A 24,416-nucleotide genomic window follows, 5' to 3' on the forward strand; every position below is an offset into this window, starting at 1 on the left:
GCCCTTCAACGCCTCAAGGCGCACCATCTCAGGAAGGGTCTGTCCTACGACCAGCTGGTCCCGCTCTCACGGGAAGTAAAAGGAGAGATGGCCTGGTGGCTCTCCCATATGGAAGCATGGAACGGCCGGGCGATTTTCGGCTCCGTTCCGGATCTAGTCATCGAATCGGACGCCAGCAGGTCCGGTTGGGGCGCCCGCTGTGGAGATTTTTCTACAGGCGGCGTCTGGTCTTCCGAGGAACAAGGTCTCCACATCAATTGCTTGGAGCTGCTGGCGGGCTCCTTCGCAATCCGCTGTTGGACCAAGGACATGGCGAAATCGTGTGTCCTTCTGCGGATGGACAATGTCTCAGCGGTTCGTTATGTGAACCATCTGGGCGGTCCTCGGTCCCGAGCTCTGGCGGACCTAGCAACGGAGTTTTGGGACTATTGTCTATCCCATCGGGTCTCGGTGACGGCGGAATACCTTCCGGGCCGGGACAATCAAGTTGCGGACTGGCACTCGAGGTATCTGCGAGATTCCAGTCTGTGGAAGTTGGACACCGCGGTGTTCCAATGGTTGAACAACCTGTGGGGTCCACTCTCGGTGGACCTGTTTGCGTCCCGTCTGGATTTCCAGTTACATCGCTTTTACAGTTGGAGGCCGGATCCGCTGGCGGAAGCCACAGATGCGTTCCTCCAGGATTGGAGTCGGGGGAAGCCGTATGCGTTTCCCCCCTTCTCGATGGTTCTGCGCACGGCGGCCCAACTCCGCCGCCAGAAGGCAGAGGTGATCTTGGTGACCCCGTTTTGGAGGTCTCAAGTCTGGTTTCCGGTTCTTCTGGAACTTTCCTGGGATTCTCCAATCCTACTCCCCCGTCTCCCTCATCTCCTTCTCAATCCGAACGGGGAGCCTCACCACCTCGTGCTGCGAGACTCTCTCCGCCTCATGGCATGGCGGCTTTCCGGAGACGCTGGTCGCTCCCGGGCCTTTCGGACTCGGCTCACAACCTGTTGTCCAAGGCCTGGGCCGGGAGTACTGCAAAGAGGTACCGCTCCGCTTGGACCAGGTGGGTTCGTTGGTGTCTTCGACGAAACCTGGATCCCTTGGTCGCAGGAGTTGTTCCCATCTTGAATTTCTTGGCAGACCTGGCGGTGGAAGGTTTAGCATACCGCACCATTAATGCGATCAGGTCAGCGATTTCAGCGGCTCACGAGCCGGTGGACGGGGCTCCTGTGGGGGAGCATCCTCTTGTTTGTAGACTCCTGCGGGGAGTGAGGCTGTCCCTGCCCCCGGAGCCACGCTATTCGGTTCTATGGGATGTGAATGTGGTTCTGAATCTTTTTCTTTCCTGGCAACATAACAGGTATCTTTCCCTGAAGGAGTTATCCGCAAAATTGGCTATGCTCCTATGCTTGGTATCGTGCCGTAGAGTTTCGGATGTCAGGGCTCTTGACGTTTCTGCTAGGATTTTTTCACCGGAAGGGGTGACTTTTACTGTGGGTCGTCGTACAAAGTCTGCGACGCGGTCGATTTCTTACCCAGCATTCGAGGAGGTACCCAAACTCTGCGTGGTTCATTGCCTTAAGACATACGAGGATGTCACCCTTGAGCTTCGCCCTCTGGGCGAGAGACAGTTGCTTATAGCCCTGCGTAAGCCACACAAGGCGGTCTCTTCCCCCACCATAGCCAGATGGGTGCGGTGGGTGTTGCAGGAAGCTGGCATTGACACTAAGATGTTTGGCGCTCATTCGGCCAGGGGGGCCATGGCCTCGAAGGCTTTCTCGCTGGGTGCGCGTTTGGAGGATTTGATGCGAGCTGCAGATTGGTCCTCAGATTCCACCTTTAAACGGTTTTATTTTAAACCAGTGGTGGATGTTGCGCATTTGGTGCTCAGTAAGCTTTGAACAAGCATAATCTGAAGCCTCCGGTCCTGACATAGAATCGAAATTTGCCTAGCTTAGTAACGGTAAGTTTCAATTCTATTAAGGACACGGAGGCGAGGATTATCCCTCCCGGTCCTTCGGAGGAGATCCCACCCGTATGGCTGTAAGTAAACACTTTATTATTCTTGGTATGTCTGGTATTACTGCATTTTTTGTGGGTACTTGCCATTGTTGTTTGCTACCCGTCCTATTGGCTTTACAAACGCTTACGCTGGTGTGTTGTTTACTCCACTAGGTAATGAAGGTTCGAAGCAGGACCGTTGATGTGTCGGCGTGACTCGCGCGAAGAAAGAGGAAGGGAACACAAGAGAGACGCCCTATCTTCGTGCGGTGGACACTGTGAAAGGACTATTGTTGTGGTTACTCACGGACTTGATGGGAAATGTAGTTTTTTCCTTGTTTTGATTACTACATGTTACTAGATCTCCGTGTTGGAGTCTATTCGGTCATTTTTTCTAATTTCAGTGCTTTTCTGGGCTGCTGTGTTTTGTATTTGTAATAAACAGCGAAGAAGGAAAAGCATAATCCTCGCCTCCGTGTCCTTAATAGAATTGAAACTTACCGTTACTAAGCTAGGCAAATTTCGATTCCACGTTAACACAGGGTTCTTGTCTAGCGATCGGCTGCGATGTGTAAAGGTGTGTTAGTATTTTTTGGTGATGTTTAGCACACGTTCTTGTGAATATACCCCTCAGACTGGATGCCCGGTGCCAGTGCCGAAAGGATAATATTTCATTACCTATTTTATACAGCGAAAAGCTGAACTAAAACTCGTCAGAACTTCCCTGCTTATAATGTCCTCTAAATACAAAAACTCACAAACAACAGAGTCACACTTATATAGAAAACAGGGACAGAGTAGTATAAACTCTAACAAGTAAATAATTCCCTTTTTCCTCGTAAACACGTGTATATGTGTATGTATTTACTGGATAGGGCAACAGATGCCAAAACAAATTACTGATCATTATTTGTTTTGGAAAACAGATTACCACAATCATACACCTATTTGTTTGGCCCTTAAAGATGCTTCAAAAGGAATATTTAACAGAACAATTGGATGTATTACCAAACGCTTTTAAGAGCATTTGACAATGTAAAAAAGCTTTCTTTTATTTTCAATATGTTAACTGTTTTTTATCAATAAAAACTCACAATAAAAGTTCATAAGAAAGTTAAAATCATAGGCATTGGTGGATTTTATGCTGCACATTATTTTCATGTTGTCAGTGTAAAAAAACAGATGGTCACAATTGGTATCAAATTTCACAGTTTGCATTAAATAAAAAGAAACAATTTATTTCTTGTTATTCAAACCTATCTATATTCCATTACTAAACTCCCATGAGACTGGACACATGAGACTAAAGGGATACACGCTGAAAAGCTTGTAAAGTTTGAAATATTCTACATGATCAACAGAGACCATGGGAGTTTTGAAATGGAATATAGATAGAATTGCCCTGATGAAGTCCCTGTAAGGGATGAAAAGCGTTAGCTGGGTCTCTCAATGCTACTGAAAATTGGATATTTAATAAAAAAGACCCTTCTGTGAAAAAGACACCGTTTGACGATGAATTGAAAGGAAATTAAAGATATGGTATGAAAAAATAAAAATAATTGAGAAAGTGATTACAGCTACAAATGGATGAAAATTGGAAAGCTCAATGTGAGCAAGGATAAGTTTGCGAATGGTCAAAACTTTTGGAATGGGCACATTTTAGTATATTCCAAATAAGAACTTGCTATCATTATTTATCGCAATTTTTGTATCTTGTGTTGAATATTAGTTTACGGTCCTAATTTCAGTATAATTTGGGTGATTAAATAGATGTGGCAAGAGTTTGCCAAGATGTTCATTAATGCCAAAATCCACCCTAACCTAAAGATTGTAAACTCATTTTCATACTATTTCCCTCACAACTCTAGCTCTCCTTGCATGCCCCTACTTTTCAAATCCAGTGTTGTGTTTCTGGTGTAGTGTTGCAACTTTTTTTCCCGGCATTTACCCCCAGATGCATCAAGCATACATTTTGCGATTCCTTATTTGCGAAAAATAAGGAATCGCATATAAGGAATCGCAAAATGCAATGCATCAAGAAATTGCTAAAAAAATTGCGATGTCTTAAAATTCCTTAATTGCGACTCGCAAATTGCGAGTCGCAATTAAGGAATACCTCCCCTAGAGGCCCATAGGAATGAATGAGAAGACAATCTCATTTGCGAATCGCAAATAGCGATTCGCAAATTGAGATTGCGATTTCAAGGGTGCAGGGGTGTCAAAAGGACACCCTGCTGCACCCCTGATATTGATCTGTGCACATATGTTGCGCACACACATGCCTGCGCAACATGAAACTTTGAAAAATGCAAAGTTTTTGCAAATTACCATGAAGTTGTACTTCATGGTAATTTGCGTGCCCTATTAGCGAAATTGCTCTTTTTTAAACTTTAATGCATTGCATTTAAGGAATCTCAATTTGGGATTCCTTTAATGCAAGTAATCGCAATTTAGCGAATTCTCAATTTGCGATTTTTGCATATGGGATGATGCATCCCAAATGCAAAAATACCGGTCGCAAAGGGGCAGATTCTGAGAATCTTCCCTTTTGCGAGCGGATTTTTGTTTGATGCATCTAGGCCTAAGTCTGCTTGATGTCCGATTCCAATGTGTCAACTTTTTTTTCTGGAATTAGCTCTGCTTGATGTCCGATTCTTGCATTGCTCACTTTGTAAAAGAATAAGTACCTGGCCAAAGGTTTTAATCATTTGCCGGCTCTATCAAATGTCAGCAGTGCCAAATACATAGGCTAAGTACTTAATGCCATCTCATGCCTCTTTGATCCACCACCAGACAGCATCTTCCCTCTTTATCTCACTCCTGTAGGTTTCCATTTATCCCTTCTTGTTTTCTTTGTCACTGGTTTTCATCTTTCTCTTTATTCTTCTTTCCCCTTCTTGTAGTGTTTAGCTTTTTTTTGCTCTGGGCGCAGGACTGATGAGGAAAAAATAAGTGCTGGTCCCCAGAAATGTGTGCCAGTGGACCCTACCTGCAACCACCTGCTCAAAGTGGGAAAATTGTGAATTCCTTTTCTAGTGGATCTGTTTGTCTCATCGAGTGAGATAATTAAGACATTTAGGGCCCGATGTAGGTAATTTCGATTTACCTACTCTTAAATACCGAATCATACCGATTCGGTATTTAAGAGTAGGTAAATATGAAGTAGGCAGATGTAGGTCAATTTTCTTTTTAAATTACCGAATCTGTATGATTCGGTATTTACCGATTCGGTAAATACCGAATCAGTATTTGCCATTGATTCCTATGGGCCTTGAAGCCCTTAGGAATCAATGGCAAATACCGATTCGGTAATTATCGAATCGGTAAATACCGAATCCTGCCAGGGGGAACGGGGTGTCACTTTGACACCCTGTAGCACCCCAATGTCAGGCTTGTGTGCCATGTGGCACACATACATGCCCTAAGGGCATGTCTGTGTGTCACATGGCATAGGTGTACATGCACAGATGTGCATGTACACCTGAATTCGTTATTTACCATGCAGAAGTATTACATGGTAAATAACGAATTCTGAGGGGCCTGTGGCACTGTTTAAAGCGCCACCTACATCTGCATTTACAGATTCGGTATTTTTACCGAGTCTGTATTTACCAATTCGGTAATTTTACCGTTTCGGTAAATACAGATTCGGTGAAAATACTGAATCTGTAAATACATGCCCCCTACATTGGAAAAGGCATTTACCGGTCGGTAACGGCCGAATTTGGCCGTTACCGACCGGTAAATGCCTACCTACATCGGGCCCATAGTTAGATGGTGGAGAGCACCATGAACACATTTGTGGATTACTCCTGGGTCTGGAAGGTGACTATGCCACTGGCAGACAATACAGATTGTTGCATATGTTAGAAAATGCATCATGTTTCTCTAGTTGCACTTCACCTTGCCTTTACGTTTTTATCACTGTAGTGCTTAAGCTAGTAGTCTGTCTGCTTTTAAATGTACTTGAAACTATTCTTTATGTCTATCCGGGAGCCAGTTTTAGCTGTGTTGCCAGACTCATCTTTTGCTAAAATACCATAATAAATCTATATGAATACTTTACTTACCAGCAGTAACAATTCTTCTGGTGGATACTCTATCTAACTGCAGATTCCTCATCTGTAAAATATTCCCTGGTGCTAAACTGGATATAGAAAACTTCAAAACTCTGACATCGCCTGTAGGAGGTGCGGGCTTTATATTATCGCTGGAAGCGGCATCAGAGGATGTCACCTAAGCCATGTAGCACCCACCCAGGTGTAACGGTTGCCATCCATTTTTTCCCAGCTTACGAAGTGCACGGATGGACTGAAATTGAAAATAAAAATAGAGAAGTACCAACTCGATTTTAGGATCTTATTAACTTTCCCTATAACACATCCATAAAATGGAGAGGTGGGTGGGTGGGTCAGGAATCTGCAGGTAGAGGATCCTCCCCAAAACCTATTACTCCAAGTAAGTAACATTTTCTTCTGATGGATAATTCTACCTGAAGATTCATCACCTGTATAATAGGTTCATGAGCAATACCCTTTTCAGGAGGAGGGTTGATGGATGGTTAAATAAGGACATCCTGTAAACCGGATCTTGCAAAGTAGCAGTCCCTATGTGGTTTGGCATCCAAACAGTTATGACTGGAAAAACTGTGTAGGGAAGCCTATGTCTCTGCTTTGGAGATTGCTGCTATATGGACACCTTTGGTAAGGGCAGAAGTGATGGATTTTGCCCTTGTGGAATGGCCTCTTATCTCTTCTATATGTTCTTTCTTGGCTAAAGCGTAGCACATTTTGTAGCATAGAATGATTCACCGTGAAAAGGTAATTTTTGCACTGCTTTCCCCTTCTTGACACCATTGTAACTAATTAAAAAGCTGGTCATCAGTTGTATATCTTTGGTGCAATCTAAGAAGTAGTTGATCTCCCACCTATGAGTCAACCTATGCAAACACTACTCCACCTTAGTGGGATGGGGTAGAGCGTAAAAAGTATTAAGGGTGATGGGCTGAACCAGATCGAAGGGAGTCACCAATGTTCTAAGAAAAGGAGCCCTTGTTCCCAACACCAACGTATTGGGTAAAAAGGAAGTAAAATGTGGGCGATAACTAAGAGCTTGTAATTAACTCACTCGTCTTGTTGAAATTGTAGCAACCATCAAGTTTTGCGTTTTGTGTCAGCATTCCTAAGGGACATAAGAAAAGTTCAAAACTAAATTAAAATCCCATTTGGGTATAGCAAACATAAAAGGGGTTAATGGATATGGGTTTGTCAGCCCTTTCAAGAAAAGCATACAATGGGGGATTAAAAAAGTGATTATGGTCTGGTAAACCGAGGAACGCTGACAACAAAGTCAAATAACGCTTGACAGTGCAAATCGCACATCCTCCCTTGGCAAGAGGAAATGGATACTTCAGGACCTCTGATGGTTTGGCCTGCAAGGGATCCACATTGGTGTCTGTGTACCAGCAAAGAAAGTGCTCCATCTGCGGAGTAAGCTATTTTTGTGTTGCCCACAGGTAGAAGAATAGAACATCTGTATGCAGCTAAAAAGAGATTAAATGCCCCAGCTCAATCTTATGGCATGAAGTTGGATGCATCAGAGTTTGAGTGCAAAACCATTTCACCCGGATGGAGGGGAAGACCCAATCTGGATAACGCTTCAGAGGACAAGTGGAGAAGCTCAGAAGGTCTGCATACCACACAATCTTTGTCCAATCTAGGGCAATGAGAATAACTTGTGCTTGGCCTTGGTCCATCTTACTCAGAATCTTAGAAATCAAGGAAATGGGGGGAAATGCAGACTGCAGCAGAAAATGCTATCTCAACTGAAAAGCGTCACCCAAAGCTCCCTTCACCAGATACAGGAGGACACAGAACTGCTGGCATTGAGCATTGTGCAATAAGGCCAAAAGGTCCACCTGAGGAGTGCCTTACTGGACCACGGCTTCCTGTACAACCTCCAATAGGAGTCACCACTCTTGATTGGCAAGATTACTCCTGTTCAGGCTCACTAACATAGCCATAATCAGAGGGAAAGTGAAACTCATCCTGCAGCTGAGGTTCACCTTGGTACCACTGCCAAGCCACGATGGAGTCCCTCATGCTGTAAACACGGTGGAGGCACCACTGCTTGGCCTCATGTGGCAACGTACATGTGTGATCAGGAGAATACAGAAAGCTAGCAGACCTAGGAATTTAATGATCTTCAAAACTGGAACATGCACGTTTTGTTGGAAAAATAGCCCATCTCCTTGATGTGGGAAATTATCTGAGTGGAAGGAAAGGCACAGAGCAGAATGGTGTTCATTACAACACTGTGAACAGGATTTGTTGGAAGGGCCACAGGTGAGATTTGGGCTTGATGATCGAAAAACCTCGGTCAACAGCAGAGATACGGTTGACTGCATATGGCATGATACCACCTCTTGCTACCCAGCTTTGATCAGCCAGTCGTCCAGGTATGGGTGAATTGGAATCTCCTGTCTTTTGAAGAAGGCTGCCACCTCTGCCATCACCTTTCTGAAGTCTTGAGGAGCCATTGTAAATTAAAGAGAAACAGTAGAAAGTGGTAGAATCCTGCAGGTTGAGTGACATCATAGAGTGTCCTTGTGCCAACACCAGTAACATTTGAGCTTTGGTCAGCATCTTGAACATTTCCTTACTGGGATAGATGTTCAAGTCCCTGAGGTCTAGGATCCAGCACAGACCACCATCCTTCTTGAGTACCAGAGAGTAATGTGCATAACATTCCTGACCGCTCTTCTGAGCAGGCACAAACTCCTTTGCTTCTTTAAGTAAAAGAGCTGCAGCTTCCTGGCTTGGTATGGCTTGGTGGTCTGGAGGGGTGTTGGAACGCAGGGGAGGGATATGGGTTTCCTTAAAGAAACAAAGTGTTTAGTCACATTCTGCGATATGGTGTCCCACTGGTCCGAAGTAATAGCCTTCTATGGTGGGAAAAAGGAGGATACCTATCCTCCCACAGGCTTTGAGTAGGCTTGAGGAAGTGACCTAGGACTGCTTTCCTGGTGTTATTGGAAAGGGGGAAGAGGAGGAGGAGAAAGAGAAGTGTTGTTGGTGGATCCACAGCTCATTCCTCTGGCTCTGCTGCAAGAGTGGCTGACCAACAGCTTTAGCTATTGCTGTGTCTGAGAGAGATATTGTTGTTGCTAATGAAAGGAGAATTCCCTTAAGAATCCAGAATCACTCAGAAATTAGTGATAGTCTCTCAAAGGGGCTGCCAGCTGTATTCTCATGGAATGCGCTTTAGCCTTGCTAGCCTTGAACCTTTCCAACGTCGGCCTCAGGTGAAAAGTTGGATGTGCATAAACGGGCATGCCTACAGATGGTAACTAAAGTGCCCATAGCTCAGGCCACCGAGTCAGCAGTGTCCAGTGGGGATTTAATAATATGATGGAAGCTGTTCCGTCAATCCTGGATCATCTCCTGGAAATGTCCTTGCATATTTTGTGGCAAATAAAATACCACCATTTGAGCTATGTCCCATAAGGCATGATTATATCCAGGAGCACCCTGTGCAGGTAAGAGTTGTGTGGTGGGGGAGCGGGTGGGAGGGGAGTAGACAGACGACCGCAAGGTAAAGTTAAACTAAACAAAAAAGAAAACCGCTTAGCTTGCGCTCAACGCATTGTGGCAAGGTAAGTGTGTTTCTTTTTTTTAAATTAACTTTACCTTGCCATCGTCTGTCAACTCCCCCGCCCACTACTCTTACCTGAACGTGCTGCTCCTGATTATATCTTAAAAGGAGACAGATACCATTAATAGACTTCACAACAATACGCCTCCTTGAGAACAATGTTTTGGCTCTTGATCCAAGGGGACCGTTGGAAAGGTTCCTGCTTATTGACTTGATGAGCAGGATGCTTTAATTATGAGGCTTTCATGTGAAGGGTTGGTTGATAAGAAGGGAGGGTCACCTGGAGCTGGACAATAATGCTGTGCCACTGACCTGTTGACTGTTTTGGCAGAAGATGGTTTGTTACCAGTCACCAGGACAGAATTCAAAAGAGTATAATTGAAAGGCATAACTAACAAAACGGTATCGGAGGGCTAAAGGGACATTTAAAGACCAAGGAGCTTCCAATCCACAAACACCTGCTGGTGGCGGCTGAGGTAGGTCTGGTAGGGCTGGTCGATATCAGAACCATAGAGGACAGTATAACATGGCAGGACAAATGTGGTGGCCTCCAGCACCGTGGGGACATCCGGGCAATTTTCAGCTGCCATTCCAGCCACCAATGGGCCCTTTTCCAGGCTACCCACAATACAATAATTAGCCTTTTTTACCGTTTGGCCCCCGACGATCTCGGGGCAAAAGAAGACAAACACAAGGACAACCACAGGTCCAATGGGAAGATACGGCAGGTCCTCATACCGGGACCAGGAGCCACACTAGACAGAATGCTCAGGAGTAGGCTTACAACCCGAGACTAGTTTGGTGATTAATCTAAGTAAGAAAACCTTGTCCGCCATTGAAGAAGTGGTTCTTAATAAAGGGTTGGGCTTTGTGACGACAGATAATGGCGATCCATTTTTACTCCAGATTGAATTAGCCCAATTTTTTCGGAAACTGCGACTACATTACTTCTTTAACAATAGAAGTAATGAGGAGTCTGATTTGGAGAGAGATGTCAATACCGGCCTAAGACCCAAATCTACTTTCCTACCTCCAACACATGCCATACCGTCCCAAGTGTTCACCTTTGAACAGGCGGTCAAAGATGACATTGAAAAAATCTGGATCTCCCCTAAGTCTGGCTATAATAATCTGTCCAGAATGGAGAGACAAGCTTTGAAAACATTAACTGAGGATTCCTCAGTAATTATCAAGCCTGCCGACAAAGGGGGATCGATTGTACTACAAGATGTGGAGACTTATAGGACTGAATGCCTTCGACAGCTGAGTAACACCAATGCATACCAGCCACTCACTATAGATCCTACCCCAAGACTAATGAATGAGATTAAATTCTTAACAGAGGAAGCCTTAACAGAAGGTTGGATAACTCCTTTAGAGTCCCAATTTTTACAGACACAACATCACATTATGCCCTACTTCTACACCTTACCTAAGGTGCATAAACCTAAGAGACCACCACCAGGGAGGCCTATTATTTCTGGCCAAGGATCAGTTCTAGAGCCCCTTTCGGCTTTTGTAGATCACTTCCTCAGACCAATAGTGCACACTATGCCTACCTATCTGAAAGATACCACAGATGTCCTGAGGGTGATCCCGGATATCCCTTTCAACCAGGAGACAGACTATCTAGTCTCCCTAGATGTCGAGTCCCTGTATACCTCGATCACCCAGGATGAGACTTTGGAGACCATCAGATCCATCCTGGGTGACACTGAACTTGACTCTATCACCCCTGTACCTTTCATTATGTCTTTAGCCACCATAGCTATGAAAGAAAATGTTTTCAGGTACGAAGACACGGTATACCATCAAGTCTCAGGGACGAGCATGGGCAGCATTTTTGCTCCTTCGTTAGCAAACCTGTATGTCCATATGTTCGAACAGACAACAGTGTTAAATCCAACTAACCACTTTTTCTCATATATATTGTGGTGAAAACGCTATATAGATGATGTTCTAGTGGTGTGGATAGGGGACATAGATTCAGTTACAAACTTCCATCGGAGGCTGAATAATCAGAACGATTTCTTACACTTTACCATCGAAACAAGCAAAGAGAAGGTTTCCTTTCTGGACCTCTCCATCTACACGACGGAGACAGGTCTCGAAAGTGAATTGTATCGAAAACCGATGGCAAGAAATTCGCTACTTCTATACAAGAGTCAGCACCCCAAATCCCTACGCGATAATTTGCCTTTTGGGCAATTCCTCCGAGTTCGGCGGAATTGTTCAACTCCAGAAACCTTTGCACATCATGCAGAGGAATTATCGGAACAGCTAACCAGTAGACATTATCCTAGGAAACTCATCAAACAATCGTTGAAACGTGCAGCCAACAATCATCGTGAGGCACTTCTTGAACCGAAAGGAGAGAAGACCAAACTAGATCGCCTGACTCTGGTTACTACCTATAATACAAAATCCAATTGTATCCAGAAAATCATTAGGCGTCGTTGGCGCATACTAAACAGTAGCAATGATAAGATTGAGTTTCCCCTTTCTGCATTTAAGAGGTCGGGCAATTTAAGGGACCGCCTGATACACACCCGTCCTCGAGAGACTTCTACCAGAGAGGTGGGCACCTTGTGGGACTTACCTCCCGTAATGGGACACCATCCATGTGGGGGATGTTCGGTCTGTCCTTTAACGACCAAGACAACAAGCATCGACATAGGCACCGACCACCCTTGGCAGTTGAGACACTTTACTAACTGTAACAGCACTAACCTGATCTACCAAATCACATGCCCGTGTAATTTACGCTATATAGGCATGACCACCAGGAAGGTGGAAGTGAGGATGCAAGAACATAAAAGCACGTTTCGTTGCAGAAAAGATGTCTCAAGATTAACTAAACATTTTTTACAACACAACCACAGTGAAACAGATTTTATGTGGGTTGTTCTTGAGAAACCGTTTATTCCTTCACATATAAGTGATATATCAAAATTCCTATTTTATAAGGAACAGAAATGGGTCTTCAAATTACGCACTGACAGGATTGGGCTCAACGATGATATTCCGTGGTTCAATTTACAATGATCATGACCACCCTGTCAGTAAGATGTGATTCCACTCCATGTTGTTCTTAACAGTTGGAGTTATTTTATCACTATAACGTGTTTGCAGCATTCTGTGATACCTATAAGACTACCATACTAAGGGCCTCATTAGGATGGCGGATGGACCTGCGTCCGTCCGCCACCCCCGTGGAAGAGGGACCGTCCGCATGGGCAGCGGCGGTCCCTCCATGCAAATTAGGATGTGACCGCCACCCTGGCGGTCACATCCTGGTCCTTTAACCCTGCGGCGGGTGCTGCTTGAAGCAGCACCCGCCGCAAGGTTAATAAAGCATGTTTCACATTTACATGCACAAAGCGGCAGGCACCGTGCGGTGCCTGCCGCTTTTTGCATGCAAATGCAGGGGGGTACCATAGGTACCCCCCATGTGCACCCCCACCCCCCCTTTACCCTGGGGCCCCGCAAGGGCCCCCCAGAAGCAAAGGTCCACATGCTTTTCCACGGCGGAAAAACCGCTGCGGAAAAGCATGTTTACTCATGCTTCCTAATTTGGCTGACGGTGTCTTGCAGACACCGCCACCAAATGGCCCGGCAAAACCCGCGGATCAGCGGCGGACGGACCTGCCCTCCGCCGCTGGTCCCACCATATTCCCACCGCCATCCTAATCTGGCGGTGGGTGTTTGATGTGGCCGCGGCGGTGAATCCGCATCCTCCGGGCCGGCGGTGGCTTCCGCCGGCCCGGAGGATGCGGATTCACCGCCATCCTAATGAGGCCCTAAGTGTCTTTATAACTTTCAGAAGATGCAAGAGACGATAGTTGTTGAGTGCATATAGCTGAGCTTATTTTCTGCTTAACTACAGCTGTTATTTGAGGGCCATTACTCTGTAGTTTGTTCCTATTTCATAAGATCTGGGGTTTGTACCATTCTTGATACTGTGGTTGGTTAGAACTACTCCTTACTGGGTTGGTGACATCACCCTGTAGTCCGTCCAAAATCCCGTGAGAGTACGCGAGTTAAGCTGGGGTTGCTTTAGAACTACTCCTTCCTGTTTTGGTGACATCATCCTGTAGTCCGTTTGAAATCTCGCGAGAGCACGCGATTAAAGATGTTATCGGTAAACACTGTTTGCTTTAACAACTATATCCCGGTATACGCAATCTGTTTTTCGTGACCTGGTACTCAAAACCCTTCCTGTAGAGCTTAGGAAATGTTTCCCCCTTTTTTGTTTGCTATTTCCAACACAATGTTTAAATACAACCAGGCTGTGGTTGGTTAAAACTACTCCTTCCTGGTCTGGTGACATCATTTTGTAGTCCGTCAAAATCTCGCGAGAGCACGCGAGTTAAGCTGGGGTTGCTTTGAACTATTCCTTCCTGGTTTGGTGACGTCATCCTGTAGAGCTTACGAAATGTTTCCCTTTTCTGTTTGCTATTTCCAACACTATGTTTAAATACAATCAGGCTGCGGTTGGTTAAAACTACTCCTTCCTGGTCTGGTGACATCATTCTGTAGTCCATCAAAATCTCGCGAGAGTACGCGAGTTAAGCTGGGCTCAACGTATGAAATAGAGGCTCTTTCGAGCAGCCCAATGCCTCCCCCTGACTCAGTCATCGTTTGGGACAACGACGGACAGGTAGGCTCTAGAATCAGTCTGGGCTGTTTTTTGGCACTTGTTTTATGAGGACTTGGTTAACATTAAATAGTGATAAACAAGCCAACTACCTCATGGTTGTCTCTTTAAAAGTTTGGCCCCTTTTATCTGTCAGCCTTGAATAGGGGACAAAAGGTCTTTTTGCTGTATTGGCAATCATTTTTTCAGTTTATTTAAACTACATATGCTAAAATATTTTTTGTAAAGTCTAGCTAGAGAGTTGTAAGTGGGTGCGAGGACTATCTTGGGTGATAAGTTTATACCAGGAAGTCAGGCTCTATGTGCAAGACACATTGGTGCACCCCAAGCATTATTAATAGACAGAGCAGGGTAAAAAGGGCTCGCTCTATCTATACTAAGTGTAGGGGTTGTCTTGTCCTTACAGAGCGGGGTCTCACATTTACCTGAGCCAGGTCCAGGAAGAGGTGAGGTCCTTTCCCCGGGCACACTGGGTGAGTACTTGAAAATCTTGAACACTAATGAATAGATTACCGTTTTTAACAGACCTTTGAACCTAATAAGGGTCCACATATGTTTTTGTTGTTATAGATCACACCAGGTGCCAAGGAGGAATTGAAACAGATGTAGGAGAAATATATCCTTTACTGTTATTAATTCACTTGTGTGTTTTTTATTATAATTTTTTCACACGTTTCTCACTAATTTGGCAGTAGCATTCTTTGAGAACAGAGACCCTGACGAAAGCCTTGGGTTTCCTCCCATAATAAACTGAAACATGTTGGTCCTCTCGCAGCTATTTGTTTAAACTGCGTTTATGTTGTTGCACTGTTCTTGTTTTTAACAAGGAAGGGGCTTATGCCCAATAAAGTAATTTTTGTTAAAGCTCCCTATCCTGTTTTAACCATCACATTCATCTTCATTTTTTTGCACTGCACTTTCCCATCAGATCATCATCATTTGGTCTAATCTAGTAATTGTAGGTCATTACCCCATGCCAAAGATGGGGGTATGCCGTATGTCTCAATGATCAAGAGACAGAATACCCTGGCAGGATTACCAAATGAAAACATTGATCCATACAAGTTATTGATGGGAATCCATAATGGGTTTTGATTAGCAATTACAGGAGGCCCTTTTCTTGGCGATCTGGTCTGTTGTTCATAACTGTTAGCCACTTCTTTATCTTGATGTACTTTTTAGACATGAAGGTATTTTGAAAGATATTCAGATCAGATTTCTGATTTAGACCTCTAAGTTTGTTTGTTGTTCATATAATTGAAAGGCAACAGGGGTTCTACTGTAGGCACTGTAGAAAAGAGAACCTTGGTAAGAACATTGACCTTAACTTCAGTAGTTGGAAGTTGCAAGTCTAAGACCTCAGCAGCCTTCTTCACCAACAAAGGAATGGACATCACTTTAAGTGTGGGTATTCCATCTTCAATTCAGGGAAAGTGTCAAGACGACTAGCTGATGAAAGACCTCGTAACAGCTGTCCTTGGTCAGGGATGAAGGTTCTGGAATGAATGAGCGTGGGCCGGTAGAGGTTATGATGGGTCTCAGACTGGGTCCAGTGGAATCACCAGAGAGAGTCCACTCAGATGGACATCAACTGGCTCGATGATCACCAACTTCCCCTTCCAAGGAAGAATAACCTTTGGAAGTAGGAGAGTATCTCGACTTACCTTTAGCATGTTTTTTATGCTTCTTGTGCCTCCTTTTCTTTTAACTTGAAGAATGTGAGGAGGACGACCTGGAGTGAAATCATGATCGTCACTGACTATGGTTTTCCTTCCTTGCTCATGCCATGAAAAGGTTTGCTCCTGCTCTTTGATGACCTTTGGGTGCATGCTGTGGCAGGAGTCGCAATTGTGAGAGTCATGATCTGAGGTGGGAGACCAGAGACAGATAGAATGGGAGTCCATAATGGACATCTGTTCTTCACAGTCCAGACAGGTTTTAAAATTAGATTATTAAATCTTGATTTCTTCAATTTGGACATGGTTCTGAGCAATTAAATTTATAGTATGTGAGGAGTGAGCTCTAGAACTGACATTGCTATGCTGGGGTGGGTGATTTTTGGCCTTGGTGACGTCCCTTGATGCCACTTCCAGAGTCTAAATGAAGCCAGTGCCACCTACTGGCAACGTGACAGTTTGAAGTTTCCAGATTCATTCTGATGCCTGGGATTATTTATGGGGGTAATTTGCAGGTAAAAGTATCCATCAAAACTACTTACATAAAGGGCTTTTTGTTAGACCTCTTCAGCAACTGGTCTCTGGTGTAGTGGTCCATCTGCTGCAGCGTACAGCAATAGATCAACCCACTTCAGCCATTAGATCCCAGGTACTGTGAATTGAGGCATTTTATCTGCTCACATGCACAGTCATCTGAAAAGAATTGCTGCTCTCCTCCTATATTTTTATGTTTTTACAATTTGTTTTTTTTTCCGTATTCCATATGGTTGCTAAAAAAATCTAAAAAACTGTAATGAACAATACACTTGTGTCAAGGCCAGATATTTTAACTATACTCATGCTTGTTTTACATGGTGTATGTGTAATATTGGTATTATATTAATGTCTTATTTGGTAAGATGTTTAAGAGCTGTACAGAGTACGGATGCGCTGATGCATTAGCCTATTTGGTAAGCATATTTTAAAAACCTCTACAATCTTATATACATAAAAATGAAAATAACTCTGAACTCCAAATTAGGGGACATATTTATCACAGTTTTGCGTCGCCCTTTCTCCATGCAATGGGATGCAATGGCAACGCAAAATCTAACTGAGATTAATCAAGCCACCAAGGCTACCTTGTGTGCTCCTAAATTGGCAAATAAATCTAGAGTAACGGAAGGCAGCGCAAATCGCTGCCTTGCGTTACTCTGCAGCAGGGAGGCGCGCCATATGAGGAGCTTGGGTGTTCCCACGCATCCACTTATGGATTCTGACAGACCTGGGAATGTATCAGAATTGTATGCCATTCCACCAGAGGCGCAACAAGGAGAAATATCTTTATTTGTCTTGTTGTTTCCGCTTTCTAATTGTTCTGCATTCTGCAGCACACTTAGAAAGAGGAAAATGATGCCTATGAGGATTGTTTTTGTGCTGGAAGGTGCCACTTCCTGCGCAAAAACAATCCTGCCTGCACCATTGCATCCTTGCAATATGATGCAAGGGTGCCTGCAATGGCGCTAGGCAGCCAAAAGTGCACCAGCCACAGGAAAGTATAGGAATGCACGTATCATGGTAAATGTGGCACATTCCTGCCCTTTCTCTTTCCCTCAGCACAGCAAGGTAGCTTGCTGAATTGTGCTGTGTGATTGTTTGATACATTTGGCCCTAGGTTTTTCTGGCTAATAAAACATACTCTGATGTTGCAGTTTTCAGGTAACACAATAAGTAGATGATAGTCTTGTTCTACCACCGAGTAACACACTAGTATAGCTCTAAGTATGTTTTTTCAAACCTCTTTAGCTCACTTTCTATTTTTGTGTCAGTAAACTCTTGCAACATTTGCTAATGTGAAGGATCTAGGAGCAAATACTATATACATTTGAAGTTAAATTAGAAGTGAAAGAAATGAAGAGAAAAGAAGAAAGTTTGGAACTGCTTCGAAGTTCATGGTGACCTTAGCCAGCACTGCTTTTTCAAATGAGAGCTCGAAGCCATAGAAAAATGTAGCTGTAAGCTAGTATGGGGAAATTAAAACTATAAAATCCCAGCATGTGTAGTGCTGTTAACTGAAAATAGAACTACCTAAATCACTTTCATGATAGTGGCTAAATTTACAGCCAAGAGAAAGCAAGTAGGTACATTGACCATAAAAAACTGTCTTTCTGCACAAATACTGCTGTTCCACATGCCACATGCCCATGAAATCAGGTTCAGGTTTATAAGTTACCTCAGAGCGCTGTCTTTCACCTGCCAAGACTTTTTTCTCTTTTTCAACATATTGAGTTACAGTTCTAGCAAGCAGTGGTCCATTAGCTCCTTTAATACGAGCCACAATTTTACCTCTCTGTAATATAAAACATTAATTATGAATTTCATAATATCCAAAGTATCATTTACATAGCAGTTTCCTTATATAAAAACTTTAGTTTATGCCTAAAATTCTTCAAATTTTTTTTTTTAATTATAATTTCCCAATTAATTTTTGCAGCCATTGAAGAAATAGGCAGCATTGAGTCTTGCTTACAGTTATCTGTCTGACAAATGTCCTGACTACTTACCAGTAATCTTCAGTACTCTTAGTCACACTCATCCTTGCAACAGTCAATACTTGCAAGATGAATCCCACTCTAAGGCAGGAAAAAATCAGGAAACCTGCTGTGAATGTAAATCTTACCCACTTCAAACTGGGTAACATAATAAGTTTAGCACTTTCAACATTCTTCTGACCTACCCAGCACCTCAAGTTGGAGGCTGGACACTTTACATAGTATACCTCTCACGACGTATCCTCAGCATCTTCCTGGCAGCTATGGACAACTGTGCTCGGTGCTGGGCTCCTGTGGCGGATCTCAGACATATTTTAGAGGCATGCCCCTTGGTCCTCAACCAAGGGGCACCCACCAATGGATACCTGGGAGGCAGCATCACTCGGCACACAGGAAAAATTATAGGACAGCGACCCGCAATACTGACCTGGCACTAGCCTGCCACAACTATGCACTGGAGGAGTACCGCTCCCCCAGCGGCGCAAGCTGGAGAGCCGCAGTTGCACATTGGGCAGAAGCTTAGGTGACAGCATTACATAGGAAGGATATAAGGAGTCTCTGATGCTTTCCTACAGCCCCACTCTGGGACGAGCTGTTGTCAGGGTTTCTGGACATTGAACATGATCCCCCTTTCTCTTCTTCCTTTTGAGGTTCCTTCCGCCACCTACCGGAGCATCCCTGGTATTTAGAGTGATAACTCACCTCACCCTCGTACAGAAGATTACTTCTATTATCTCTGACCTCCTCCCACTGCCCCACTGTTGTACTCAGTTCCTTGTTTATCCTCAGCTAGATACGGATCTCACTGTCCTTAGTGAACAACAACTGTAGCAGGATTTCCTGACTATTCTGTCAGATCTCCTATGCCTCAGTTTGATGTGGATCTATTTCCCTCTGCTGCCTATATGACCCTGTAGATGATCACAATATACAACACACCCTTTCATATTGTGGATGGGTAAACTGAGGCTGGTTCATGTTAAAGAAACTAATAAAATATGTTTTAAAATTAATAAAGGCTGAACATGTTAATTCATAATGGCTGGTATGAAGTCAGGTAAGACTAAGTGAAATGAAGATCACCGTAAGTAATCAGGACATTACTTTTATGTCCCTTATACTTAACCCAGTCATTACTTGTAATATGCCCAAGCAATAAAGGACTTTTCCTAGATATACACTCTACATACATCGCAATGCAACATTTCATGACTTGAACAAATCTAAAATATTTTATGATTTTATAAAACATTTGACACCCAATATTAGTAGTTGTTGCTATTAGTCTTTAATGATAAACAAAAGTTTGAGATGAAGCATAATTTACTATCCTACAAATATCATAAAAGGGAACACCTTTAACATATGTCAATGATATCATTGGTACCTTTGTGGATCTACCTTGAATCCTAGCTGGAAGAGAAACACATGAAAATAAATAGGGCAGAGCTATGGTGGATCTGAACCTGTGACTAATAGATATAAACGGAGGCTTCTGACCCTGACTGACAGACCCAAGTATAACAAGCAGATGTTCTGGTACACAGAAAGGTTGAGAACCATCAAAGTGAACCGGAACTAACCTCTTGACATCTAAAAGATGCAAACCCTCTTCATCCTGAGGAGGAGAGGGAAAAGACTACATTTACTTTCTGGCCACTTGACCTACAACCACTAGTAGCAGCCCCTTGACCTTGTGTGAGAAATAGGTTCTTGGTTGTCTGGGTTATGAGCCCTAATCAAGCAGCAACAACACTCCTTGCCAGGGTGAGGCACAAGCCAACCCTAAATTAACCTGTACTCAACCCTGTAGTAGGTTGGCACAGAGCAATCAGGCTTAGCCTAGAGGCAATGTGTAAAGAATTTGTGTAACACTTCAAACAGTAATGAAATGAAAAACACCACAGAATAAGGATCTCACTCCCAGTTGGAAAAATAAAACTTTCTTTAATAAATAAAACAAAAACAAAACGACAAACATCCAATCAACCGAACTGGAGATATTCAATTTTAAAGATATGAGTGAAAATAGTGCCAAAAAGCACAAACTATAGATATTGGTCATGCTGGCCTGGGACAAAGTCACAAGTTCAGACCAACTGTAATTGAGCATAGGCTGGATACAGGGACCCAGATAAGGCAACCGAACAAAGTACCTTAGTTCTAGGTTTGCGGAGCGTTGTGAGGATCTCCGTCAAAATTGTGTCACTCAGTGTAAGTGATTTGTCTGTTCCGAGATGCGGCAAGGCTGCAGTGTGAGAGTCTGCGTCGTTGTTGTGGATCCAGTGGACAGGGCCTGTGATACAAAATCCGGCGTCTAGGATGCAGTGTGCAGTCAGGGCAATGTTTCGCTTCCAAGGAGCTCTGAGGCTGTGATGTGGAGTCTGGCATTGTCGTTAAGGCTGCCAGAAATGGGGGACACAGGGCCTGCTTTAAGGATGCTTCACACAGTTGGGGCAATGCATCTGTTCCGAAGTGCTGCGATGCAATGCAAGTCTTTGCGATGGGTTCAATCCACACAGCAATTGAGATGTGTTGGTTCTGCTCCTGTTTGCGTCTTGCAGCAGAAGAGATGCGTTGGTTCAGCTGGATACACAGAAGCTGGCAGAGCACCTTAAGCCCACTTCCAAGGGTCCAGGACTGGGGTGACACCACTTGGTCTGTTTGACTCACAGATGGAAGAGTCTGGTTGCAGATGCAATGTTGCTGAACGCCTGCAATGTTCCTGAGGTTTCAGATCAGGAGGTAAGCCAACTAGCCCTTGAAGTCACTCTGGATTCTGAGCTCAAGAGATGCAGGTTCAGTCCTTCTCACCCAGGCAAAAGGGCAGCAGTTCCCTCAGAGCAGTAGTCCAGTAGAGTTGCTGTCTTTGGTGCATCACAGCAATCTTTCTTGCTGTAGAGTATCCAGAGGTCTAGAAGTGTACTTATGTGGTGGTGTCTGAGGTCCAGTATGTATGCACAGTTGTGCCTTTGAAGGAGGGAGAATCTTCTAGAGGTATGCCTTTGAAATACGCAGATGCCTTGCCTTTTTGCCTGCAGATGGACTACAGGGGGTATGCAGCCCTTTGTGTGGAGACAGGACACATCCTATTCAAGTGTAAGTGGGACTGGTTCCAGCTCCTCCCTTTCATCCTGTCATTGATGGCCCATAAGTTACACCTAAGCTCCCCATTATGTGGGACTGGCTAAGAAAAATACACAAAGTCCAATTGTCACTCACACCGATACATGTCACCCCTGAGACAGGCTGCAGGCACCAAATGACTAAGGCAAGGAAATGTCAACTTTCTAAAAGTGTCATTTTCAGAATTGTATTTCAAAATTCAACTGCATAAGTTAGGATTTTAAATGGTGATTCCAGGGTATCATGAAGTGGTTACCTTTTCCAATGTGGAAATTACTAAGGGTTGGCCGTGTCCTCTGCTCCGCCAGCATAGTTTGCAGAGTTTTTCCAACTCCTCGCTCCAATTGCAGCATGGAGCATGGCATAAAACTTTGTGTGGCGGAGTTTGCCGCCACCGCCCACCCCTAGCAAGGACCAAGGGTGGTAGGGAAATTCATCTGCCTGCAAGTCCCGTATCCTGAGGTCCTTTGTCCCGAGCTAGGAACTAGCATACTAGCATACTCGGAACTAGTGAAAGAAGTGAGCTGGTTAAAATGGAGGAGTGCTGAGAAAGCCCTGGACAGAAAGTGTTGGCCCATTTCCTGCCCGTTGGTCACACAGTGCTGCAGCCTGGAATTTCCACTGGCTGCTGTCTCCTTTGCTACTTAGGGTAACTGTCCCATACAAGGCCTTAAGTAGCAGTTCAGTGCAAGTGCTGCCCCTCACAGCCCAAGGTGCAGCACCCAACCTCCTCTGCAGCCTCCCCTGCTGCTCTTCGGCCTGCTTGGATGTTATACCCAGTCGAGGAAGTAGCTATGGAAGGGGGCAGCTAGGGAGGTGGTGATGGAAACTCGAGGGAGGGTATGGAGGGCTAAAGGACCGGATGAGGAGAGGAGGGCGCAGAGCTGTGTTGGTGTGGAAGGGGTAGAGAGGTTTCAGTCAGAAGAAGTCAATACCAGTGTGACTGAAAGTGCGTAGCCGCGGAAACCCAGCTCAAGGAAGGCCCTATGAGTAAGGACTAATGAGCACCCTTTTGAACAAGCGGGTGGTGCAAGGCTCCTTCTTGCCACTAGAGGTCACGCTCCTCCAAAATAAACATGCAGCGTCACCGGCAATTTAAAATCATTAGTAACAGATATTTATGATTCATAGTGCCCAGGGCAGAGCGGAGACAATTTCACAGAGTTTTTAATGCAACTCCACTGTTATCCTATGGGGGAGGTAGGCCTTGCAGTAGTGAAAAACTAATTTAAGGGTTCTTTACCACTAGGACATGTAAAACTTAAAAGTACATGTCTCACTTTTTAAATACACTACACTCCGCCCTTTGGGATGTCCAGTAGGCCTGGGTGGAGGTTGCTGAGTTCTGCTACACGGAATTCTGCTGAGCAGGCCAAAAACTCCGTAAGATTCCATTGATGGGTGGAGCTGCTTTATATGCCCATTTGCGCACATTTTTTGATGTTCAGTATCATAATATTACTTCTCGCACTGAAAGCTGTGCTTGAACAGCACCAGATGGGTCGCACGGGTACTGTTTAAATCCCCCCTAATCTTTTAAATCCTCCCCCAATCCAACTTATCCGCCCCTCATTTTCCTTTATTGCATCAGTGAGTGATTGTATATTTTACGTTTTTGTAATTTTTTATTTTTCATCTCTTTGTATACGTTATTTGGTGTTTCCTTTCAGTCTTTAGATTTTTTGCTTCTTCCTTTGTCTATTTCCTCTCTTTTCATTTTTTGACCACCCAGCACCATGGCAGAGCACAGTGAGGTTAAGGGCGAGGGAGGGAGAGGGAGCAATAGGGTCAGTGCAACTGCTAGCTGCACACCTTGCAGTCAGTGCTGCCAAGGGATGCAGCCCTGCGTCAGCTCCTCAGGTGGAGGCGGCTGCACTTATTTTTTTACATGCAGCACCACCTTCCCTCCATGCTGGCAGTGGGTACGGCCTGCAGGAGCATCGGCTGCTGTGGAGATGGGTTCGCTGGTGTGTGCGTCGGAGCCCTGAGGTCCATCGCATCTATAGCAGTTGACTTCCCGCTGGGCTGACATACTGAACAGTGTTCAGGACCTGTTCAACCTGCTGGGTGTTGTGGTTGCGGGGCATGGTGATTAAATATTCATTTGTTGTGTCCTTTCTTTGCTAATATTTTATTTCCAAATAGCATGATGCTCACACTCAGAAGAAACAAAGCATGTTGGTCTATGGCAAACACACAAACACACACTGGCCAGACAAAGGATGCATAGTAAAACATAAAATATCATTAATTCAGCAAACCAAAAAACGAAAATGTTTGGGCTAAACCAAAATGTTTACAACAAGACACATCCTTCAAAGGCATTATTCCACCTAGTGCTGACTCATATACACTGTTTGAACGATAAAAACATGAAATAACACAAAAAAGCACATTTTGTATTTCAATCCAAATCCATCCATTGCCTACGGTTTCAGCCTTGCAATTTGTACGGTTTGCGACGATTCGGACGGATTGATGAGATACGGATCGTACTACGCAATTCGGACGGACGTGTACGATTCGTACGGAGAGGGCTTCGGATACGATTTGGACGGATGCTTTTTTCCCCGAATCGGAATCGGACCCTAAATGTTAAAATTATTGACTTGCTACTAGCGGTAGTGTTTCCCTTCCTTCTCAGTGCCTAGTCAGTCCCCTTCTAGTGTTCACTTCTTTATTCCTTCCTAAGTTCTGTCCCAGCCTACCAAAAAAATAGCAAAATCCATTCTTCGCATATGCCATATTTTTCTGGTTAAGTGATTTATATATTCCTTAGCTTTTATT

General features: G+C 44.3%; 1 protein-coding gene across 3 annotated transcripts in view; it reads right to left on the minus strand.

Annotated features, from left to right (window-relative positions):
* LOC144827613 (thioredoxin domain-containing protein 3-like) overlaps window positions 1-24,416 on the minus strand; it is a 311,179-nt gene that overhangs the window by 22,748 nt on the left and 264,015 nt on the right. For all 3 annotated transcript variants that reach the window (XM_078685858.1, XM_078685857.1, XM_078685856.1), the window contains exon 6: window positions 18,185-18,301. In XM_078685858.1, coding sequence (XP_078541984.1) covers window positions 18,185-18,301 — 117 coding nt within the window. The remainder of the gene's footprint in view (window positions 1-18,184; window positions 18,302-24,416) is intronic.

Source organism: Lissotriton helveticus, chromosome 4_1, assembly GCF_964261635.1.
Source record: "Lissotriton helveticus chromosome 4_1, aLisHel1.1, whole genome shotgun sequence".
In the NCBI taxonomy this organism is placed as follows: domain Eukaryota; kingdom Metazoa; phylum Chordata; class Amphibia; order Caudata; family Salamandridae; genus Lissotriton; species Lissotriton helveticus.